The sequence below is a fragment of the Python bivittatus genome, unplaced genomic scaffold (assembly GCF_059951505.1).
Source record: "Python bivittatus isolate LINGU-HERP-01145 unplaced genomic scaffold, Pbiv_v1 ctg000810_np1212, whole genome shotgun sequence".
In the NCBI taxonomy this organism is placed as follows: domain Eukaryota; kingdom Metazoa; phylum Chordata; class Lepidosauria; order Squamata; family Pythonidae; genus Python; species Python bivittatus.
This window is the reverse complement of record NW_028277111.1, coordinates 1227490-1245120: the sequence shown is the minus strand read 5'-3', so window position 1 is coordinate 1245120 and position 17631 is coordinate 1227490. Positions and strand designations below refer to the sequence as shown.

Sequence of the window (17631 nt, the reverse complement as noted above, 5' to 3'; positions counted from 1 at the left end):
TAATTTAGAAAGACTTTATTAAACTTGGACGAAAGAGATTTGAAGAGAAATAAAGCAGGGTGCAGTATAAAAGAATGATTAAATAAAGTAGCTTCTACAATGCCTATACTGAGTCACTATAAGCCAAGGTCCATTAACTTGCATCTGACAGCATGGATCTCCATGTGCGTTAAGCCAAAGACAGAGAGAGAAAGAGAATAAAAATACCTATTACCTTGTGGTAAAGGGGGAGTGGAGGGGAGTAAGGAGGACTGAAAGGAAGTGGGAACCCCACCAATCAGAAGCTGGCAAGAACGGGCTGGCTGAACCCTCCTAGAGAGAGTCAGCTCATTCATCCTTGCCAAAGCAAGAAACCAAAGGGGACAGACAGGCTTGCTCTGGTAGGCCCCTGACATGATGTTTCCAACAGGCCTCCTCCTGATACCAAATTAATGTGCATCTGGGCCACAGACATTTGTAGTAGCCGCCAGATACACCTCCACTGGACATGTACCATTTTCCTAATAGGGGACAGCACTTTAGGATGGAACCAAATTCAATTCCATTCCATGACCAAAAACCTGCTCTCTTCAATGTCCATACTGCACCCCCCGCCTCCCAAATGCCAGGCTCCAAATCAACACCATGTTCCTCGGGAGGGGGGTCAAAAAGAGCAAGAGCCCCCCAACAGTTTCTATTACACTGAACGCTACTATGGGACAACCTTGGTCAGAACCAGAGCTAACCAAAATGCTCACATTAAACTGGTTATAGCGTACATGCATTCAAAACGTGAGTAGTGCTATTCATTAAATCAACTCACTTAAAATATAATCCAATTAAAAAAAAAATCTAAGAAGTAAGAAAAAGGAAAGGAAAAAAAAAAGCAATGATGGTAATAAAGACAATCAGTCATATTCACCTTCATACGATCAATCGACCTCCCTAAAGAAAAGATTTCTGTTTTGTTCCGGCAGCCTGTTAAGTTACACAGCCCTGGAACTAACCGAGGAGATATGAAGCATGTCGTTCTTTCCTGGTGGAAAAACGAAAATGATTAAGGTGGGAGAAGCATTTTATGCTTTCTCATTCAAACGAGTCTTTTCATGCACAAGGAGTTTTGGTTTCTGAACGAAGTGCTTTCCATCAGTACTTATACCATCTGCCTCCGGGCGTGGATTTTTTCGTGCTTATGGAGGTTGGAGCGATGGCCGAAGCATTTGCCGCAGACCATGCAGCGGTACGGAGTCTCCTTCGTGTGGGTCCTCTGGTGCGCGACGAAAGCCGATTTGTCCCGGAAACTTTTGGGACATTCGGGGCACTGGTAGGGCTTTTCTCCTGTATGGATTTTCTCATGCTGAACCAGCCCGGCGTTCTGAGAAAAACTTTTCCCACACTCTGCACAGTGGTACGGTCTCTCTCCGGTGTGGGATCTTCTGTGTTTCCTAAGGGAAGAGGCGTCGCCAAAGCTCTTCCCACATTCCACGCAGACATACGGTTTTTCTCCCGTGTGGATCCTCTCGTGCACAATGACATTCGCCCGGTGCCGGAAGCTCTTTCCGCAAACCGAGCAGGGGTACGGCTTCTCTTCGGTGTGGATCCTCATGTGGACATGGTAAGCTGAGGTGTTCCGGAAGCTTTTCCCACAAACGGGACACTCGTGCGGTTTTTCTCCCGTGTGGATACGCTGGTGCCGGATAACGTCGAACTTGTGGGCAAAGCTCTGCCCGCAGTCTACGCAGTGATAAGGCTTCTCTCCCGTGTGTGTCCTCTGGTGAGCCAAGAGCCCACTTTTCTTGTTAAAGCTCTGTTCGCAGTCCGGGCAAGGGAACGCTTTCTTTGGCACATGGCTTTTTTCATGCGCGGTAAGTTGCGAACGCTGCCTGAAGCTCTGCCCGCATTTGGAGCAAATGAAGGGTTTCTCTCCTGTGTGGATACTCTGATGGGCCACCAACACGTCTATCCCGGAGAAGCTCTCTCCGCAGTCCCAGCATGTGTACGGGTTCTCCACCGAAGCTGGAAAAGAAACGGATTTGCCTGCTACTTTACCCAGGCCAGTTTGGGATTGATTCTTGGGCATGCCTTTCTGTTCATGATCCCGGGGTGCATTCTGCTCTGCTCTTCCAGAGAGCACCCAAGGCAGTTCAACTCTCCCAGGATTTGGGGGGAGATTCTTCACTTTCCAAAGGGGCCTCTCATTGGCTGCTGAAATAAGGAGAGGGGCCTTACAAGGTGGTGTTTCTCTCTGCCAGGGAGACAGGAGGCTGCCCAGGGAAAGGCACAAACTGGAGTCGGACCACTGGCAGCCCCAGCCCAAGGCTTTTTGCAATTGGGAGATGCCAGGATCTTTTCCCAGGGGCTCAGAGTGCAAGGGGCAGCTCTGGAAAATCTAACCAGCTTGCTGCTGGCCTCTTACCAAAACTGAATGCTGACTACATGGCAACTCAAACAGAGGGATGGCATCAAAGCGATTTTACATGGAGATTGGGCTTCATAACCCTCCAGCAAGGCAGTCAATGTTTTGGAGGCTCAAGAGGGGAGTTTTTTGTTTTTAGCAAAGCGACTGGAGCAGCAATGTCATGACATCACTGGACTGACTAGGAGGTTTGGGGAAGAGTTCTGCCTTTCATGCTAGTTTTTCAACCTTTTCCCGGCGGTTTTCGGCTGGAAAGCTGGGAAATCCTTACCCAGTAAAGGGACATCCTCTTCTTTGTTCTCTCTGAACATCGGCCATTCACTGGACTCCATCGGTGTTCCCTCGGACCCATGGAAATCAACGGTTGCCTCTTTGAAGGGCCATAGACTCTAAAAAAGCAGCAAGACCCAACAGCAAGAGTAACAAAAGGAATGAGTGAGAAGTAACAAGGATCTGGCTCTTCTGGCCAGCCTAGCTGTACAGCCAATCCTCAAATATGTACTTAAATGGGAAAATAGATACATTGGAGACCTGCATATCCTGGATACTGTGTTTATTCTACTGTCTAGTGCAGTGTTTCTCAACCCTGGCAACCTTAAGATGTGTAGACCAACTCCCAGAATTCCCCAGCCAGCAAGGCTGGCTGGGGAATTCTGGGAGTTGAAGTCCACACATCCTAAAGTTGCCAAGGTTGAGAAACACTGGCCCTGCATGTAGTATCTGTACTGTCTAGTATCTCTATGGCTGGGTGGGTAATAGGACCCCCCAGAGGCTGCTAAACTCCAGGAAGCTTCAGATAGCACAATCCAGGCTTAGGGCTGGAGTTCAGGAACATCTGGATGGCATCATTTTCCTTATCCTTCTTTTGAGATGTTAGACAAGGGCCCCCCTCCACGCTAGAAGATGGCAAGGACCGACTGGCAATCTTTGATGGGCAAAGCCTCCATTCTACTGCTGAGTTGTGGACCTTCCTCAAAGGTTGGAACAAGAAAGCAAAACGGAGTATTAGCCTGAGTGATTCAGGGTTGTCTTATCTCTGCGTCCATCCAGACATGCTCCAAGGATTCCCATCTAGCAAGGCTTCCTCCAGGTTGGTAGCCATTCTCCAGCATCTCAGAAGGGCTTTTCTCTTGCCAGGAAGGAGCCATGGACTCTGCAGGCAAAGCAGGAGCTCTGCCACCCTCTCCTACTGGAAGGGGATTTCACTGGGCGCAGCTCCTCTCAAAACCGAGTCCCTCTATTTTCCTTCAGGCACCCTTCCAAAAGCCCACATGCAAAGAATACTAAGATATTGGGAAGGCAGACCTTACCTTTACAGAAAGGAAACTAATTCTTCTTCATCCAAATCTCTCCTTTCATCTGCTCATTTGTTTCATCTTTAGGAACATTTTCCACCAAGGTTTCCAAAACAAGACAGCAGAACCAGCCCATAGTTTTCTAGGCCTGCCCCCACCCTGATTCAAACCTGCTGTTTGAAACATTCAGCGTTGGGTTTCTTCTCATTTTCTGAAGGAAGCCCTCAAAACTCGCTACCCACGGCCCTGAACTTAGCGGTATCCTTCCCAGCCTACAGTGCATTAATCTTCCGTTCCTGTCATTCTATATAAATTCCAAACATTCTGGAGAGACCAGACCTTCCTGACTGAGGGTGAGCAAACATTTTTAGCCTTAGTGCCCATGTGGAATTTGAAAGCATGGTATGGGAACCTGTACAAAATGGCTGCCGAGAAAAGGTCTTTCCTATTCTCAAAATGGCAGCCAAAACGCTCAGGAAGATTTACGGCCACTGAAAGACGCCCTCTTCCAAACCTGCTTATTCTTTTTTCCGTACCTGCATGCACACTTCTAAACTGAACACTCAGGCATAGAGGAATATGAAAATAGCTTTGAGGAAGGTCTGTAGTAGCCACTATAAAAACATCAACTTTGCCCAGAGGAACAGGAGGGGGGTGATATTGGCCACCTTGACTCTCTTAGATATAAGAGGAAGGGAAAGAGAAATGCTGTCAGGCTTTCAAGGTTCTGTTATGGTAGCCTAGATCAGTGTTTCTCAACCTTGGCTGCTTGAAGATGTGTGGAGATGCATGGCTGGCTGGGGAATTCTGGGAGTTGAAGTCCACACATCTTCAAGCTGCCAAGGTTGAGAAACACTGCTGTAACCTGTTGCTTCTCTCCAACTAAGTTTAGGTTGCCATACTTGATGTCACTTGCTGAGGCTCTGTTCCATCATTTATCCATCCCAGGACCCCAAGCTGTCTTCTCACCTGCCGTTCCCGCCGTTCAGTCCCTTGCTGCCTCCCCAGGAAATCCTCGGCCAGGCCAACGGCCTGAAAGCAAGTTTCTGGATGCCCAGCTCTGACCCAATTCTGCATTTCCTCTGGCAGGATGGACAGGAACTGCTCCAGGATCACCAGCTCCAGGATCTGGCTTTTGGAGCGCCGCTCCGGCTGCAGCCAGCGATGGCAGAGCTTCCAGAGCATGCCGCAGACCTCGCGGGGCCCCTCAGCATCCTGGTAGCAGAACTGCCTGAAACACTGGCGCTCAATGTCCAGGCTGGCGGCCGTCACCTCGAGACCCTCCTCCCCCACCTCTATGAACTCGGTTTTGTCTTTCACAGAGGCGCTGTTGACAGACTGCTGGGTTTCTTCGCCAATGTGCAAGAGAGGCTGGATCACCCTGTTCCGCCTGCGCTGCGGCCCGAGGTCGGACATTTCCTCCAGGGGAGAGAGCTCGGCCCCTGAATGGTCACTTGCTTCTGCCTTCAGCAGCTGCTCATTTCCTGGCTCGGAAGCAGGGGACTGTTTGCCCATCATAAACTTCTCTTCCTCCACTTCCAAACAACATTCTTCTGGTTCGGCCTCGGGCTCCTGCTTAATGGCTTCTGCTGCGATGCCTTCTGGGGATTCCTTCACGCTCTCAGGGTGGGTCCCCAGGGGGCTTTCAGCCACCTCCTTCTCGGGTTCAGATTCGGCTTCTTCCTGCACCTCGATTTTCACACCATCCTCCAAATCAGCATCCAGCTGGAGATCCAAGCCTGCTGGGTTTCTGTGCTCTGCTGCCATTGTCGCTTCTTAATGCCAAGGCTGGGACAGGAATGTTCCTAGGAAACCCTCCAGACAGCCAAGTCAATGTTTCTCAGTGATGCTGGTCGCAGAGTTGGAGACTGGCGAGCAAGGAAGTGTTTCTGCCTGGAGGAAAATTAAAAAAAAAGAAGAAGGAAGGAAGGAAGGAAGGAAGGAAGGAAGGAAGGAAGGAAGGAAGGAAGGAAGGAAGGAAGGAAGGAAGGAAGGAAGGAAGGAAGGAAGGAAGAAATCCAATACTATAACGCTATAAATTAAATTTGGAGCCAGTGTACTGTACTGATTACAGCAGGACTGAGCTTCACTGGGACCCCCGAAGCCCTGCAGAATAGGCAGGGCCAACTTTTTTAAAAAATTTATTTGGGGGCTGGGTTTTAACAGCTTGCAGAGACTTAAAGCATCTCTTTGTGTCTCCCACCCATGCAGGCAAGGCAACCCTCCCCCATCTCAAAATTTGGGTCCCATAATGGAAAACGGTTAAACAACCATGTTTAGAGCATTGGCGTAGAACCATGAAACTGGCATTAAACCACCATTTAACCATGGACTCACTATGTGCCCTTGGGCCAGTCACTATCTCTTAGCTCAGCCTGTTGCACACGATGAGAGAGAGTGGGGGGAGGGAGGGTCACGAATGCTTCTGTTCACGACCAATTCGGGTCACGAACAGCTCCGTTCGCAAAATTTTGCTTCCATTCGCGAACGCTGGATCGGGTGACAAACAGGATCCGCGGCCATTTTCCCTCCCGTGACATGTGGTCATGGCTTCCTGTAGGGAGGGGGACTCTCCCTCCAAGCAATAACCGCCTCCCCACCCGCCTTCCTGTCCTCCACGCCAGAAGTCATGTCGAGCAAGGTTAGCGTCCTCTCTCTTAGTGCTGTACTTTGTGTCATATTTTGTGGTTTAAAAAAAAAAAAAAAAAAATGGTTCAGAACGGATTAACCGTAATTACATTGAACCTTATGGGAAAATTTGATTCGGGTCGCAACCAAAATCGGTTGGCGACCAAATTGGAAGGGGTCAGAACGGATTAACCGTATTTACATTGAACCTTATGGGAAAATTTGATTCGGGTCGCGACCAGAGTCGCGGAACGAATTACGTTCGTGAACCGAGGTACCACTGTACCAGGGCCTGAAGAAGGAAATAGAGAGGATGTGGGAAATAAAGGCCAAAGTGGTCCCAGTGGTGGTAGGAGCCCTCCGGGCCGTGACTCCTAAGCTGGGCGAGGGACTCCAACAGATCCCAGGAGCAACATCAGAGCTCTCTGTGCAGAAGAGTGCAGTGCTAGGAACAGCTAAGATACTGCGCAGAACCCTCAAACTCCCAGGCCTCTGGCAGAGGACCCAAGATTGAGGAAGACACGTACCACCCATAGGGGTGAGAGGGGAATTATTTATTTATTTATTTATTTATTTAATATATATATAAAAATAAAAAACCTTGAGTATCCAAATAATAGGTAAGATGACCTATTTACCAGATGTTACAACAGCTAGATTGTGACTGAAGATCTTAAGGTGACAGTAACACATTTAACCAAGCAAATGCACAAAACATTTTTTTTACACCACCCAGAGTCACTTTTTGTGAGACGGGCAGCCATATAAATTTGATTAATAAATTAAAATAAATACAATAAAACATCCTTTAACATTCAGTATATTTTTACTACTGGATTCTTGTCATAAACTAGCCAGGAGGAGAGACAATTAAAACTTAAATGCTCTTTCAGAATGGGCAACTGAGCAGACATTGGTCTTCGCAGCCCGAGGTCTCCTGATCTGACTACAGCTCATATCATCCCCAGTAATCATAACCAATATTTGTGCACTCAGTATGATCCCATACAAACCAAAACCAGAGACTAAATCACTTTGTTACCTGAAGTTTTTGTTAATTAGGCTGGTAAATACAGGAGGCAGACTTTGAGATGGTGGCCCTCTTACTTATGGGACTGCATCTCTGATATGTGGGTAGCCTCCTCTGCCTCCTACCCACCCCTTTCTGGACAGATTGTAATTCCTTTTTTAAAAGAACTGGTTACTGTATAGACCAGTGTTTCTCAACCGTGGCGACTTTAAGATGTGTGGACTTCAACTCCCAGCATTCCCCAGCCAGCCATGCTGGGGGGGAATGCTGGGAGTTGAAGTCCACACATCTTAACGTCGCCACGGTTGAGAAACACTGGTATAGACTCTGGGAAAGACTTCTACTCCATGGCTAGAAAAGGATGTCTTCTGAGAAACCTTGAGCAAGTGACATAAAGTTGCAAACACTTCATCGCATACCAAATGTTTGAAACAAGAATACAAAAGGAAATATTTACGCACCGGGGCAGTGTATCATTGCAATGTCTAATGTAACCATGGGATTGTTACACCGAAGTTCTCCAGCTCCAAAACAGTAATTGTATGTAACAATTCCCATACCTATTCCCATTCACTGTATACAATGAATGACCCAGTATATTAACTTGTATTATAAACGGTATAAATGCACTGAATCCTAGAACGCAAAGCACACGTCCCATGCACAGAAGTGAAAAATGAAAGTAAAACACTCAAGCTGGATGGCAAAAGAAACATGGTGGGTGCAAAAGTTCCAAAGTGGGTGCAAAAGTTCCAAAGTGGGTGATTTTTGACTCAGAAACGGGGAGGCAAAACCAATACAGAAGAAACAAAGACCGAGGATGGAGAAGTGATAAGAAATAACTCTAGGCCTGGAATTCCTATATGGGGGGATGGGATGCAGGCCCACCGGGGGTGGGGGGGCTAAAGAAATCCCAAAGGCAGAGCACAAGGATGGGGAAACTTTTAGGGAAATCATCGTGTAGCTTTCCAATGAAGATCTAGCAGGTGGGAAGATCAGTGTGGATTTGAAGAAGAGGGAGGGGTGTCCTGTGAACCTTGGCAGTTGTAGGGCAGGAAGACTGGCTGGACGGGCTGGTGGACAAATCACTGGCAGATTGCTGGGAAATGGGGGTGTGAGATGTGGAGGCCTCATGGATGCTTTTATGCACGTGCAAACGGCACACCCGTTTAACAGACCTTTAGGAAGGGAAGTGTGAAGATTTTTTAAAAAGAAAAAAAAAAGCCAGGGGGGGAGGAAAAAACCATGATGCTTTAATGTTCACAAATCCCTGCCCTGGATTGGCTGGAAAAAGAAGAAGCTGGAATTTCTGGAAGCACAAGGGACGCACCAACACTGACAAAGTGTTCAAAGAGCATGCAGAGAGAGAGAGAAACAAAATGCAGAGCGGATCAAAAAGAGAAGGAAGGCCAGCGCTGAACGCCTGCCATCATCCCTGGATCAAGTTATCCGACTGGGTGGACTGTTGGGTGGGGGGACAAGTGTGCAGAGAGAAAACATTATCAGAATCACAGAGTTTGGAGTCACCACTTAGTCTGACAATATGAATAGCTGCAACTTATTCATGTTATTTCTGATTCTAGTGCAAAACAGTTCCTATCTTCCCCGTAGCTTCCCTTTATGTACCTGAATACAACTATCATGTCTTTTTTCTCTCCAGACCAAACACCTCAATTTCCTCCCAGGTCACATGCTCAAGTCCTTATATCATTTTCGTTGCCCTCCCCTGAGTTCTCTCATGCATTAATGCAAAAGAAAATTATCAATCTATTCGTAAAATGAAGTTAAGCTAAATTTAGGAGCTGGCCTCAATTTCAGGCATTCAACATCCCCCTTTATTGATCCTATAAGGCAGAACTGATTGTTCTCCCTACGTGGGAACAGAATAGATTGCCTTGCAACAGCACTGAGGATTTTTCAAAGTAATCTGTGCTACTTAACCATTAAATTTTTTTAAAAAAGGAAAATTGGGTTAAATTACCTCCAGGGACTCTTTCACTCAAACCATTTCTGACTTGAGGTTCTGAAAACTATTCCAAATCATAATAATAGTGACATTATTTTATCAGGTTATTTATTTTATGCAAAGCAGGAAGGGAAAAGAGAAGTAAAGCAGGTCTGTTTTATTGTCTCTGCTGAAACAGCAGCTTCCTAAACAGTTAGTTACTTCATCGAGAACTATTCATCTCGGGTTCCTAAACTGTTTCTTTCAGCTTGTACACTAAGACTTGATAGTCAACTTCGGTGTTTCTTTTTTGTTTTGTTTTTTGTTCCTATTGTTTCTCCCTTTTCTATCTTCCCTCTTGAATGTTAAACCTTACAGCTTAATTTTAAGATTAAAGATTAAGTTTTAAGCCTCTCTGTGATAGTACTGATTTTTATAAACCACTTTAGGAGCCATTGTTTGCTAAAGAATTAGGAGCATTGCTTAGAGCAAGATTTTTTCCCCAAGGTATTAGGGTGACATCCCTTAATTCACCTGATACAACCATCTCTCGCAGGTAGTTGTGCTGGCTGGAAATAATAGGAATTTTGTTCAATATATCTGGAAGGTGCAAACTTGGATAAGAATATTGCTTAAGATTAATCTTATTTAGACACATGACTTGGCTTCCTTTCCACTCTAAAATTATGCATTTAAACCCAGAACAGTTTGTTTTCATTGGAGTGGCAAACAAGCCCTGAAAATACCCCAGATTGGTACAGACTGGTCTTTTAGAAAGGCTTATATGGCAGTGGATCAAACTCTTTAGACATGCATTCTTATTTGTTATAATAAGCAATGTTATGTTTATAAACCATGGATTTTAACATCAAACTTTACAGATTTTTCCCTTCTTTTGCTTCTGGATTTTTCCACACCACACATAAATGATCAAATCTGTGTTCTGAAACAATGGAGAGAATCAGGAAGTTATATCCATATGAAAAAATGCTGTTAAAAGGATGAAGGCTTTCTTTAAAAAATATCAGTCAAAATGAGATCCAAATTAACTTCTGCATTCTGCCCTTTTTGTGGTAGCCCCATCCTTCCACTGAAGTGAAAACTGGCTGCCTTTTTCTTATAGTTTAGAAGGGAGCTAAAGAGATCATTTTTTTAACCAGGCCTTATGCTGCCGGCTTTTTCTGATAGATTGATCTTTATTAACATGTTTGTAAACTGCCTAGGGCTAATAAGATTGATTGCCTTATGAATATGTTAAATAAGCTAAAACTCTGGGAAATAATTAAAATTCACTGTAGGATGTTATTTAAAAAAACACTATAAAGTCCGCTATAGGGTAATTTTTTTTTTTTAAAGGCAAATCAAAATGGCACAATCTGAAATCTCCTGAACACTTCATCAGGGCTGGACTGCATAAAGCCAGAATTAAAAAACAGCAAATATAGTGCCTCTGAAAAGAACTGGCTCACTTTAAAAGAAACAAACAACAAAAAGAAAAAGATTCCTGGTTCTTTCTGCTATTAGTCTGTTGATGTTGACATCAACAGGAGTAACGCTTACTCATAGAATGCAAAATATTCAGAAAATTAAGTTACTTCATATCATGCCAGCTGGGGCATTTTAATTTAGAAAATATAGTGTTAGGATTGGGCTATGGATGAAAGTTTCTCATCAGATGGAGAAACAAAGTATCTTCTTCTCTTTAGTTCAGGGTTATAAAAAAAACGAATAAAAGATTCAGGACAGACAAAAGAGTGTCTCCACATCTATGGAACAAAGAAAATATATATGGTTCCTCCTCATGTCTTAAATATTTCTCCCTCTCGGAGGGCTTTTAAAACAGTTAATATTCTGTTTTTAAGTGGTTTTTAAATGGTTTGTTTTACTTGATCAGGATTAGGAGCTCCTTTTTAAAAAAAATATTGCTTTTATTTTCTAAGAATACTTAGAACTTTATACTAGCCGTAACCCATCTCAAAACAGCTTTAGTCTGGAATGGTAAAATAAAACCTCTTAAAACAAGAACAAAAAAATGCTGGCTCTTCACATCATGTATTTTTAAAGCAAAAATATCTGGCTTTATAATGGCTTCTGGAAAAAGAGATTTGGCAAATTTACAGCAAATAAATGGAAACTTCTAAGTCAGAGAAAACAGGCCTGTGAACGTCAGGGGTGGGAGACAGGCTACACCTAGTGCTGGAAGAATGTCATCTTTATGACCCCATTTGCTAGCTTCTCAACAGCCTCTGGCTGGGCTGCTGTCAGAAGAAGATGCTGAAAAGGCCAGCGGTGCAGTTAAATAATCAGAGATATTCTTTCCTCTTGTGCTCTTCGATGGCAATGCGTGTTATTTGACTTACTCCAAAACGTAGAAAAGCAGACATACAACAGCCCAGAGCCCTTCTGTTAATTCTGCTGACCCTCCGCCTTACGGCACCACTGGACTTTCTAAAGCAGAGGTGGAAAACCTGCGCGCCCCCCAGAGCCCCCAGCCGTGCTGGGACTACAACTCTCAGCATTCCCAGCTAACATGGTTTGTGGGTGCACTGGCTGGAAATCCTGGCAGTTGCCTTCCGACCCCTCTGGAAGGAATCGGGCTGGGGAAGGCGGGCGCCTTGGGACCGTTACGGCCGGGGAGGGAGGAGGGGAGGGAAAAGACGTGGCCGTGGCCCCTCGGCGAGCTTCTCCGAGGCCGACCGGGCCGTGGCACGCTCAGCCCCGTTATTTGCATGGCCTGAGCTCGCGGCGAGCGCCGGGGGCTGGATTCGTGGCGCAGCGGAGGCGACCCGGGGCCTGGGGCTCCGGCCCCCGCATCCCCCCGGCGACCTCAGCGCAACCGGGGCGGCCTAGCAGAGGGGAAGAAAGGCCCGTCTGGCTCTGGCCCCTTCCCACGTGCGGACGAGGCCTAGGAGGCTGCCCTGCTGGGGGCTACCGCAGATCCTCCTCCTCCTCCTCGTGGCTTTCAATGGGGAGGCCTGCCCGCGCTGCCCTGCCGGAGGCCCCTGAGACTCACCGGCCTCTTCCGCCCGCAAGAGCCGCAAATCCCGACTCGGCCTCGGAGGGAGGGAGGGAGGGAGGGAGCGCCGCTTCAAGCGCCTGGCAGCGGGGGGAGCAAGAGACGACAGACGCCCCAGAGCGGAGGGTGTAGGGGGAAAAGAACGCAAGGGCCCTTCGTCACATCCGGTCTGGGCCGCTCCGCTTTTTTTTCCAGGCGGGGCGCTCTAGGACCCTGAGGATTCTCGGTGATAGTCCGAACCGGCGGCGAGACTTTCTAGCCGCCGGCTATCAGTGAAGAAAGGCGGGATCACGCCGCTTTGGTCGGCTCTGGAGACGTGGAGAAGAGAGGGCTAGAGCGGCCCTTTCAATGCTTTGGGGAAGGTTAACCCTTCCCTTGCCACTTCGCCGATGGACCCGCCCTCCCTACACAACTTTTAGGACTACGCTTTCCATACGTTCTAGCAAGCATGGTCAATAACTGTGTGTGGGGAAAAGATAACTTTTGGGGAAAAGCCATCTCTAGACTCTGAAAGGCAAATTGCCACCACTCCCCACTCCTGAATTACTCAACCAGGAGCACATTCCATCTTTTCCAAACCTGGGGGGTGGACTATCGTTCCCATCCTCCCCAGCACCTTTGCAGGATACGAGATTGGAAAAACCACTGGGGTAGTTACAAATCTGTGGGAGGAGAATTCAAACGTTCCAAAGCTTTGCTATCTTTATGCATCATCCCCACTGTGCAAAACTGAATTTCAGTCTGATCTCCATCACACCACAGCGTCTTCAAAATGTAACCAATTTGGGACTTGGTGAGCGTGGAACAGCTTTGAATCTTGACAACTGCTGGACCCTGTTAGAGTCAACGCAAGTCTCAAACTACACCCTGCACAATGTGGGTTGACTCCTGGCAACTGCTTGTTCTAGTCTCTGAGTTTTCATGGCAAGATTTTTGGAAGTGGTTTGCCCTCGCCTCCTTCTTCCTGGGGCTGAGAGAGACCATGACTGGCCCAGAGTCACCCAGCTGGCCTTATGGTTAAGGCAGGACCAGAACTCACAGTCTTCCAGTTTCTAGCCTGGCGCCTTAACCACTACACCAAACTGGCCCTCAAACATCACAATAAAGGGATATTATCATTTGCTTTTTTTCATCGTCCTGTTTTTTTCCACAGTGGCTAGTCTTGGCCTTAAGAAAACTGATAAACTTCCAGTTTGTGAGTCCCTGGCAGTTTCATATCTAAATCAATCCAAATCCTTTTAACCAAATCTACTGCCAGGTGTCCCAGCAGAGGGCACCAAGGGGCAGTTCCCAGACACCCTCCACAGATCCAATAAGACCAGATAGCCTCCTTGTTATGAAGAGACAACATACCGTTCCTTTTCTGCATTCAGAATCAAGGTTGAGCATTTACTAGTTACATTAAACCAATCATATACAGATTTTCAACCAGATTCACATAAATAAATGAACACAGCTGGAGTCATCTTCATGACCTGTGGATGGGCCCTACAAGAGTACTAATATGCTCTGGCAATCTCTTTTTTCTGTGACATCCCCAGAATGCTGTCTTCATCCCATTCCGATGAGTGAGACAGGCTTAAATTGTTCTTAGCTATATTTCTCCCTTTATTCTGGCATAATCCAAGAGCAACCCCAAGATGTGTTAAATCTGTTCGGTATTGTCACCTATTACCTTGGAGGGAGGTCAGAGAATGCAGTGACTGGGAACAGAAGCAACAGAAACAGAACAGAGGCAGCAAATTTCACATTGATATAGATATGTGCCATCAAGTCAATTAGTGAGCGTGTTTGGGTCCAGCCAATTGACCCTAATTACCAGGTTCGGCACTTGCTGTGAGGTGAACAGAACACCAAGACGAAAATCAGACTTTTTATCCACTTTATTTCAGAGCTCTAAATAAGTTGGAGACTCCCAGCGAAAGGAGGGAGTCCTGATTACAGATTTTACATAGCTTATATACTTTTTCTTCACAGGATCCACGTGACAGTTTAAACAAAGAAACCGGTTAACTTCTTATAAACATCTGTTTCACCAGGTCATGGTGACTTCAACCAAAGACAGACATCCTTCCAGCTATACATTAATTATTACTTGTTATCCATCTTAAACTTATCTTAACCCCAACTCTCTTCCCCTTACTCTACCAGGATAATAACATTACAGGCATATAGATCTTGTATGTCCTGTCAGTTGCCCCAGCCATGGCCCCTTATCAGACTGACCACAACTGGTCTCTCCCATCTCTTCTATAGGATCAAGGAAAACATAAATCATACAACCGTGCTTATCTTCAAGGATACAATGAAAGCATTAAAATAGTATAGCTATATTTAAAGCTAAAAGACTACAAAAACAAGCAAGGGGGTTACAAGGAAGTCATAAGGTACATGACTATCTTTAGAAATTGCATGGGCATGTCATTGGGAAGAAATATATCACTCTTGACAAGAACACTGAACGCAGTTTCTGTCACAGATGCACACATTCTCATATGCTAGCCCCCCCACCCATGTCTTCATATGCAGGTACAACTTCCACATACTCAGGTCCACTATCAAATTCAGTCCCCATCAAGCGCATAGAGTAGATTGATCTTCTCCATGACAATCTGTCTGTCAAGTCTTCTAATGGTGCCCCCATCACCACTATAACTGAGTTCATCCACCTTGCTGCTGGTCATCCTCTTCTTCTCTTTCCTTCCACATTTCCCAGCACCAGAGCTTTCTCCAGAGAGCGACGTCTTTGCAGCGGACCTGTCCTCCCACACTTCTATGGTCGCCCAAAAATACAGAAACCCAACATACCTCTTTGCCTAATTGTATCATTACTGGAGAGCCCAACATACAACATAGTGAACAAACTTACAAAAAAGGTTGGACATCTCACAGAGGGGAGCGAATATTCTATCAACACCCCACTACGGTGCCTCCATAAAATCAAAGAACTAAAAACAGAAGGAGATGAAATGATGGTTTCATTCAATGTCACAGCACTCTTTACATCCATAGATCCAGAGCCAGCAAAAGAACCACAGCAGCAGTACTACACAACACACCTGCCCTAGCCAAATACACCCAGATCGAAATACCCAGAATCATGGACCTCATCAGCCTCTGCTTCGCTACCTACTTTCAGTTTGATGGACAAATATACCAAGAAATCAGAAGAACACCCACGGGATCACCACTCTCAGGACTCATAGCAGAGACCATAATGCAGCATCTAGAAACTATAACACTCCCACAGATACAACCAAAAGTATGGATCCGGTACGCAAGCAACACCATCGTAATAAAAAGGAACAACTAGAGAAGACACATGAAGCCATCAACAACATCTTCAAAGGAATAAAATCCACAAGGAAGAAGAAAACAGCAACAGGGTACTCTTCCTGGATATCCTCATCAGCAGAGGGAACAATGGCAAATTAGAAACACAAATTTATCGAAAAACAACCCACACTAACCAAGTGCTCTATTACCAAACCCAACCTCCCACAAGAGGAGCTGTGTAAGAACATTATTCAGATGAGTACAAACATACTGCAGCAATCCAGAACATCAGAAAAAGGAAACGGATCACCTATGCAAGCTACTGTATATAAACAGGGAGCAAACCCTACCCTCCCTCGCACTGATATTACCTCGTTGGGTAATGAAACGTCTGCAAGCAAACCACCCAGCTCAGAGAGCACCAAGGACTCCAAAGAAGAATTTGAAATATCCCCCTTTCCTCTTTACATTATTATCACAAGTGTCAGGATACATATGAGAAAAAAGGTCTCTTAGTTGAATTAGGCAGGGTGCGTGCTAAAGGGACAACTCGTAAGTCATCTTGGTTGTTTCAGCCATAGCTGAGGGTCACCATTTCTTAGAAGAACTGATGTCTGTTTGTAACTAGCACTCTTACACACCTCTCAAGAGCCCCCAGAAACCATCTTCCCCTGGTTATCTCTGCATTAGACCTTGCTAATGACCCATATCAGTCAAACTCAAAAAAAGACTGAAACAACTCCTGCACGGAAACACACCCTAGCACAGTGTTTCTCAATCTTACCAACTTTAAGATGTCTGGACTTGAACTCCCAGAATTCCCCAGCCAGCCCACTTCTCCCCTGCCAGGCTGCACAGGTGTGCTCACTTGAGTAAGACCTATATCGATGTAAACAAAGATTTCTGAAAATGAAGTTTTAAGATTTCTGGGTTGGCATTTGGTATCAAAGTCTTCTTATCTCAATATGTTACTGTTTGGGTCCAGCCAATTGACCCTAATTACCAGGTTCGGGACTTGGTGCAAGGTGAACTTTTTATCCACCTTATTTTAGAGCTCTAAATAAACCCCAGCTAATGGAGAGAGTCCTGATTACAGATTTTACATAGCTTATATACTTTTTCTTCGCAGGATCCACATGACAGCTTAAACAAAGAAACCGGTTAACTTCTTACAAACATCTGTTTCACCAGGTCAGGTGACTTCAACCAAAGATGGACATCCTTCTGGCTATACATTAATTATTACTCATTATCCATCTTAAACTTATCTTAACCCCAACTCTCTTCCCCTTACCCTATCAGGATAATAACATTACAGCCTTATGGATCTTGTCTGTCCTGTCAATTGGCCAAGCCATGGCCCCTTATCAGACCGATCTTGTCTGTTCTGTCAGTTGAATAACATTACAGGCTTATAGATCTTGTACGCCCTGTCAGTTGCCCCAGCCCTGGCCCCTTATCAGACTGACCACAACTGGTCTCTCCCATCTCTGCTGTAGGCTCAAGGAAATCACAAATCATACAACCGTTCTTATCTTTGAGGATACAGTGAAAGCATTAAAACAGCATAGCTATATTTAAAGCTTAAAGGTTACAAAAAAACAAGCAAGGGGGTTACAAGGAAGTCATAAAGGACATAACTATGGAAGGAATACATCACTCTTGACAAGAACCCTGAGCACCGTTTCTATCACAGATGCACAGATTCTCATAGGCCAGCCTCCCACGCATGTCTTCACATGCAGGTTCAACTTCCACAGACTCAGGTTCGCTATTCAGTCCCAATGTCCACTCCCATCATGACTCTTCGGAGTGTTTCTCGTCACTTTTGTTAAGTTCTCTCAGCATAAGAGTCACCCCACGGTGAGATGGGCGGAGACGAATTTGAAACATAAATAAAAAATAAAGAAAGAAGAAAAAAACCCGTTTTCTTTGGCTTTCATATTAACTTTCTCTCCTGAACGTCCTTCAGGAGGGATGAGGATTAATCCTCATGTATTTATTTATTAAATTTATATAGCCACGGAAATCAGTAGACACAGGGGG

General features: G+C 45.6%; 1 protein-coding gene across 1 annotated transcript; it reads right to left on the bottom strand.

Annotated features, from left to right (window-relative positions):
• Positions 1-7557, bottom strand: LOC103053022 (uncharacterized). Its single transcript, XM_007441458.4, has 3 exons — positions 4660-7557; positions 2667-2784; positions 1-1995 (listed from the first exon to the last, which is right to left on the bottom strand). Exons 1-3 carry the CDS (start codon positions 5455-5457, stop codon positions 1133-1135), a joined length of 1779 nt encoding a protein of 592 aa, XP_007441520.1. The 5' UTR covers positions 5458-7557; the 3' UTR covers positions 1-1132.
• Between the last annotated feature and the right edge of the window lie 10074 nt (positions 7558-17631).